This window comes from Canis lupus, chromosome 6 (genome assembly GCF_048164855.1).
Source record: "Canis lupus baileyi chromosome 6, mCanLup2.hap1, whole genome shotgun sequence".
Lineage (NCBI taxonomy): Eukaryota > Metazoa > Chordata > Mammalia > Carnivora > Canidae > Canis > Canis lupus.
In genome coordinates, this window is record NC_132843.1 from 50237910 (window position 1) to 50245061 (window position 7152).

A 7152-nucleotide genomic window follows, 5' to 3' on the forward strand; every position below is an offset into this window, starting at 1 on the left:
GGTTTAGGTAATAGTTACAATAACTACAGTGGAGGATGTTATTTACATTTTACAAATGAGGAAACTGAGACCCACGGAAGGTTTAGTGACTTTGTCGCTGTGTGATAATCAAGGTTCTCTTGGTTGCTAGTAAGTAGAAACCATCTCAAACTGTTTAACCATCACCAAAGGCATTAATTATAACAACAGAAGAACAAATCCAAAGATGGGGATGTGGCTCCAGACTCACCTGAACAAGGACTGGATAATCTCTGGACTCTTGGTTTCCATCTTCTCTTTTTCTTTCTACCCCAGGTTGCATGGCCCTTCACAGACCTGAACATAGACTGCCTAACTTCCTGCCTCAGTGTCATTTCCAAATTTCCTAGGGAGAAAATGTGCTTGGCAGACTCTGGTCCTTTGTGTACCCTGAATTCTATCCATGGTGGCAAGGTGGGGAGCATAGCTTCTGGGCAATTGCTTCGTGTGTTTTTCCCAAATATGGAAAGAGGGAACATTCTGAGGAAAATGAGAATGATAATTGGGAGAATACAACACAAAAGCCAGCCATGTAGAGGCATACTGAAAATGGAAAGAGACCTTTCTTACTCAAGCCCAGTGTTCTCTCCACTAGCCACATCCTTCAAACTCTTTGAACAGAGAGACCACATCGAGAGGGCACCTCCCTCTTCCTGCTGCTCATCAAAATGTGGCTGCAAATTAGAAAAAGACCACCTTCCTCAAGCCGTTTTATTGCTGGAGATGTTTCATCAGAACCAAACAAATCTCCAAATTGACTTTGACTTGGATGTACATATGGTACAGTGTCAGGATGACCATGTGTCAAACAGAGAGCAGACAGTCCTATCACCCAGGGCCTGACCCACCTCACCTCCCCCTTGTCCTCAGGCCACACTTGAAGCTCCACAGAGGAACTCTGGGATGCAGGGAACACAGCATGGAAAAGCACAGCACCCCCCAAGCTGGTCTCTGCCAGACTGAGTCTAAGTAGCACTTGATGCCAGTCTCTATGAGGAAGCTGGGGTGCTTGTGCCAGAAGTGTCCTGTTGTGAGCCAGCCCAGTAACTTCACCTCCAAAGAAAGGAAGGAAGACTTTGGTGCTGGTGGTAGTAAGTGGCGGCAGTGGCCTGGTCAGCCAGTTAAAGGGCAGTCTTTGGTGAGAGACAGCTGAGCCCGGAGCTGGTGATGGGAGGAGAGGACACCCTCTGCCCTTCACCTCCCTCTAGTCACTGCTGTCCTTCGGCAATAATGTTCTTCTGCGTGACTGGGCCTCAAGTCCCTTCTAGGCTTGCCTTGGTCTCCGACTTCGTGTGACAAACAGTCTTAACTGGATGCAAGATGTGCTGATGAAAGTCACCCCCTGCCCATCCCATATTGTTAGCTAGGACTCTTAAAGATGTAACGAGCATCCCCAAAGACTGTTGGCAAATAGATTGATGGCAGCATGCAAGGAGGTCTCTCGTGGTTCCAGGCTGCTCAAAAACAGCCATTAGAAAGAAGGCATAGAAGGCATGTTTGTCATATTTATTAAGGACATGAAGCAGAAGATGAGGCAAGGGGATAACTGATTTATTGAATGCTAGAGTCAAGACTTGGTGAAAGTTTCTGGTAGGCTATAAGGTTATTTTTACCAAAAACATTAATAGGAATTGGTAAAGTTATCCTTATGTTTTAAAAATGCTAAAAAAAATAAAAATAAAAATAAAAAATAAAAATGCTGACACATGACTTAATAGCAGTTTTTTTAAAAAAACCTTTACAGGTTTCAGTTGATATAAAAGATAATCTGAGTTCATTTTAGGACCTATCCATCCACATTGCAAGCTTAAATGGCATCAATGAAGCCTCGGTGCCCAGAATGAGAGTGGCAAGAGGCCCACTCTATTCTGTGTGGATCAATCCAAATCTGAAATATATTTGCTCAATCCTGACACAGACTCCTAAGGAAAAAAAAAAAAAAAACTAATAAAGTTTGACCTGCAAGTTTGGCTAGTAATGATCGAAAGACCCAGAATAGCCAAGAGATGGGAAAAAAATTAATGAAGAATGTGATAGTGATCTCTAACATATTTTTGTATAAAAGCCTGGTTCATTATGGAAATGTCAGAATGTCAGAGTAGGAGCACGAGATACTCATTAGAGAAAGCTATACTTTGCCCTAACATGTGAAACAAGTTTCGAAAGAGTAAATTGATCTAAATATAGAGTGAAGGATGTGTGTGTATGTGTGTGTGTGTGCATGTGCATGATACTGAGCTCCCTGTCACAGGAAGCATCCAGTCTCTCCTGGATGATGGATGATCCAGCATCGAGGACATTGTAAAGGGAATTCTCAAGTTTCCACTATACTCCTGGTGCTTTCCCACACTGACATTATGTGTCACTGTGATTCATTCACCTCAGCCTCATTTCTTTTCTTTTTTCTTCCCCCTCCCCCCCATTCCTTTGTTTCTCCTCCCTCTGGTGCTCATCCATCTGGCAGGAAGAAAGTAGGGGTGCACTCCAGTGTTTCAAAAGTGGGGACACTTGTTAGCTCTTTTCCCTCCCCACCCTTCCCTCCCTGCCCACGTTCAGGCAATGCAGAAAATGCTTGCCCAAGCGCAGGGCAGCCTCACTGGCCTCTCTGATGTCCGTAACATGGGGCAGTGATGCTCATCCCTCATGGGACTTGAGTGCAGATGAATGCCAGAGGCTGGTAAATATATTAAGTCCAGCACATCCAAACAGTGCTTTTCATTTATTTATTTTTAAAGATTTATTTATTCATGAGAGACACGGAGAGAGGCAGAGACACAGGCAGAGGGGGAAGCAGGCTCCCCACAAGGAGCCCAACGTGGGACTCCATCCTGGATCCCAGGATCACGCCCTGAGCCAAAGGCAGATGCTCAGCCACTGAGCCACTCAGGCGTCCCACCAAACCGTACTTTTTAACACAACTTTAAAAACCCTAATAAGGAAGCCGCCGTAGTTATGTTATTCCGTCTCGTGTTTGCTTTCAGGGAAAGTCCTGGTCAGCAGTGAGATGGGCATCAGCCGGTCAGCAGTGCTGGTGGTGGCCTACCTGATGATCTTCCACAACATGGCCATCCTGGAGGCCTTGATGACGGTGCGCCGGAAGCGGGCCATCTACCCCAATGACGGCTTCCTGAAGCAGCTCCGGGAGCTCAACGAGAAGTTGATGGAGGAGAGAGAAGAGGACTACAGCCAGGAAGGGGTGACAGATGAGGCTGAGGAGGGCGAGGATAGGGAGAGCAAGGTGGGGGCCAGAGTGCACAGCCTCACGGTGCAGGAGGAGGAGGACACGGTCAGCCACCTGAGCGGCTCCTCCTGGGGCCGGGCCAGCCAGGCCTCCAAGCCCCTCAGCCTCATTGACGAAGATGAGGAGGAGAAGCTGTACGAGGAGTGGAAGAAGGAGCAGGGCCTCCCGGCGGGCCAGGCCCCCCCGGCTGGAAGTGCCCAGAGACGGCCGGCCTCTGGCCAGGGTACGGAGGAGCCAGAAGACGAAGAGGACGTGGAGAGGATGATTCGGGAGTGGCAGAGCCGAAATGAGAGGTACCAGGCAGAAGGGCATCAGCGGTGGGGGAGGGAGGAGGAGGAGCAGGCGCAGGAGGAGGAGGAGGGCGAGGGGGGCTCCTTCGTGAGGAGGAGCCGGAGGCGCTTGCTGAGCGAGAGCAGCACTTCGGAGAGTGTGAGCAGCCACGACATCCGGGTCCTGAAGCAGCAGCTGCAGGTGAGCAGCCTGAGCCGGGCTGGGAGGCGCCGCTCGGACTCGGTGTCCACGGAGAGCACCTGGGACACGTGGAACCAGAGGCTGCAGGAGATTGAGAAGGAGGCCGCCCGGCGGTATCGCTCTCGGAGCAGGAGGGAGGAGGCGGCCGCGGGCTCGAGCTCGGAGGCGGGGAGCAGGGGGCGCCAAGACGACGAGGAGAGCGTGTCTTCCGAGGCCAGCTCGTTCTACAACTTCTGCAGCAGGCACAAGGACAAGCTCACTGCCCTCGAAAGGTGGAAGATCAAGAGAATCCAATTTGGGTTTCACAAGAAGGACCTGGGGGCTGAAGAGAGCGGCGGCGAGCCGGGCGCCCAGGAGGAGGCCGAGGGCGAGAAGAGCGCCGACGTCAGCCTGACGGCCTACCAGGCCTGGAAGCTGCAGCACCAGAAGAAGGTGGGCGGCGAGAACAAGGAGGAGGTGGTGGAGCTCAGCAAGGCGGACGCCGCCGCCTCGGCCAAGAAGAGGCAGCGGAGGCTGGAGCTGCTGGAGAGAAGCCGGCAGACGTTGGAGGAGAGCCAGTCCCTGGGCAGCTGGGAGGCCGCCGGCTCGGCCACCGGCGGGAGCATCCCCCTGTCTGCCTTCTGGGCAGCGGGCTCCTCGGTGGGCGCTGAGGAGGACGCGGCCTCGGTGCTCAGCACCCAGAGCCACAGCTCCCGCGCCTCGCAGGCGGGGAGCAACGCAGGGGGGTGCCTGGCCTCGCTCCCCGGCACAGCTGTGCCCAGCCTGCCCGTGGGGCCCGGGGACACCATTTCCATTGCCAGTATTCAGAACTGGATTGCCAACGTGGTCAGTGAAACTCTGGCCCAGAAGCAAAACGAGATGCTGCTCTTGCCCCGCTCGCCGTCCGTGGCGAGCGCGAAGGCGGCGCCAGCAGCCGGCTGCCCGGGGGACGACCAGGTGTCCCTTCTCAGCGGACACAGCGGCTCCTCCCTGGGCGGCCGCCTGCTGCCGCAGAGCCAGCCCGGGCCCGGCTCCGGCTCACCAGCCCTGCTGGCCTCCCGCGCTGCGGGGGGTCCGAGGGCCGAAAGTCAGGGGGGCAAAGTCAGGGGGACCAGCAAGCCTATCTACAGCCTCTTCGCTGACAACGTGGATCTGAAAGAGCTTGGCCGGAAGGAAAGGGAGATGCAGATGGAGCTGAGGGAGAAGATGTCTGAGTACAAGATGGAGAAGCTGGCCTCCGACAACAAACGGAGCTCCCTTTTCAAGAAGAAGAAGGTCAAGGAAGATGAGGACGATGATGTGGGTGACAGGGATGAGGACACTGACAGCGCCATCGGGAGCTTCCGGTATTCTTCCCGCAGTAATTCCCAAAAACCTGAAACAGACACCTCCTCCTCCCTGGCCATTTCTGATCGCAATGGAAGTGGTAGCAGGGCTGGCAAAGAGATGGACGGCAGTATCACTAAGTGGCTCAGTGGCCTCCGGACAGAGGAAAAATCTTCTCCCCAGAGTGATTGGTCGGGAAGCTCCAGGGGGAAGTACACCAGATCTTCCCTGCTCCGGGAGACTGAGTCCAAGTCCTCCAGCTACAAGTTCTCCAAATCCCAGTCGGAGGAGCAGGACACCTCCTCCTACCATGAGGCCAATGGCAACTCTGTAAGGAGCACTTCACGGATCTCTTCTTCCTCTACCAGGGAGGGCAGGGAGATGCACAAGTTCTCCCGGTCGATGTTCAGCGAGACCTCCAGCTCCCGGGAGGAGAGCCCAGAGCCCTACTTCTTCCGCCGGAGCCCTGAGCCCTCTGAAGGGGATGCATCCCCGGAACCACGGCGTCCAAACTGGGCCAGGCCCAGGGACTGGGAAGACGTGGAAGAGTCATCTAACTCAGACTTTTCTGAATTTGGAGCCAAGAGGAAATTCACCCAAAGCTTCATGAGGTCTGAAGAGGAGGGAGAAAAAGAGAGAATGGAAAACAGAGAAGAAGGGAGGTTTGCTTCAGGGAGGCGGTCTCAGTATCGGAGAAGCACTGACAGGGAGGAGGAGGAAGAAATGGACGATGAAGCCATCATTGCTGCCTGGAGACGTCGGCAGGAAGAAACCAGGACGAAGCTGCAGAGAAGGAGGGAGGATTAAGCTGGGCAAGGTGGACCTGGGTCACGCAGCTTAGTGCAGGGCTCAGAACACACACGGCCACCACCCATCAAGGGACAGGGGTGTGGAGAGGATCATCCTGAGGGGCAGCAGGGCACTCGAGTTGGGGTGGAGAGGAGGAGGAGAGTGAGATCTGAATGCTAAACCCACCGACACCGCTTTCTGTTGCCCAATGTCCTCTTAAGCTTTGACACTTCACTTACACATGTGATCGTGTCCATCAGAGATTGGAGGTGAGCTCGTGTGACACCATAGCTTGTCAGAGATTCCAGCTTATATCCAGGAATACTCAATACAGGATGTGGTTCTGGTTGTGGAGGTTTCATTAGAGCCAGGAAATTCATCCTGTGGCGAGTCTCACCTCTCCTGGCAAAGCTGATTTCTGGTTGTTTCTCTTAAATGTTTGGGATCTCCATTAAAATGGTATGTTGTCTAACATTTCTTACGTCATTCTGGTCATTTTTAGCTTTCTGAACCTACCTTAAAAGACACAGATGGGTTATCATGAGCCAGTCTCACCTTGTTCCATAAATGCCGGCCTCCAGACAACACCGCGCTCTTCACATTAAAACAGTAACCAAGTATTTTGTCTATGATACAGTAAAGTGGGAAGACATGAGGAAGACCCTTGAGAGTAACAGGGAATTACAGGGAGATCAGGTTTTATTGGGGCGAGAGTGGTGAGACATAGGTAGAGAGGAGGGCTCCCTGGAATAGCAGAGAGACAAAAGCAAACCAATGGGGGTGAGGGAGAAGAAAAGAAGCCCAATACAAGGAGATGGAGATGGAGATGTAGTTTCATGAAATCTTTCCGTCACCCTTGCTTTTCATTCCTTGGAGGATGGTCAGACATGCGGTGGGCAGCTCACGGGATCCTTCCTGCACTCTGGATGGGCTAAGTTGGTGAGAATTCTTTACCCTTTATTCCCAAGGCATGTCTGCTTTACAGAACACAAGTTGGGTTTCTGAGGCCAGCTGGTGTGTTGAGCACCTTACAACGAGCATTGGTGGATTGGTTCCTATAGTTCCTTTCAACAGGCAGCACCTTGCAAGATTTGAAAATAGGCATAGGCCATGCAGGGCTGCAAGATGTCTAGATGTCAGTGAGCCTTTGTTCCTGGTTTCCATTGCTTGATAGAACACTCTTTTCTTATGAAATGGCACCATCTTAATATACCTCCAGCAAGAAGGCCATTTGTGGCCCATTTCTGGGTGAGCTCAAGCTTTCCTCTCTCATTTTACTCCAATAGGGAAATTTCTGGTACAGGCACAATCAAGTGGGAAGTCAATCT

The 7152-nt window shown here is 52.3% G+C and overlaps 1 protein-coding gene across 2 annotated transcripts in view; it reads left to right on the forward strand.

Annotated features, from left to right (window-relative positions):
• The window catches only part of STYXL2 (serine/threonine/tyrosine interacting like 2), a 31012-nt gene extending 24714 nt beyond the window's left edge, over positions 1 to 6298 (forward strand). For both annotated transcript variants that reach the window (XM_072830446.1, XM_072830447.1), the window contains one exon: positions 3000 to 6298. In XM_072830446.1, the coding sequence (XP_072686547.1) occupies positions 3000 to 5842 (2843 nt within the window). In that variant the 3' untranslated portion in view covers positions 5843 to 6298. The remainder of the gene's footprint in view (positions 1 to 2999) is intronic.
• Positions 6299 to 7152: the final 854 nt, after the last annotated feature.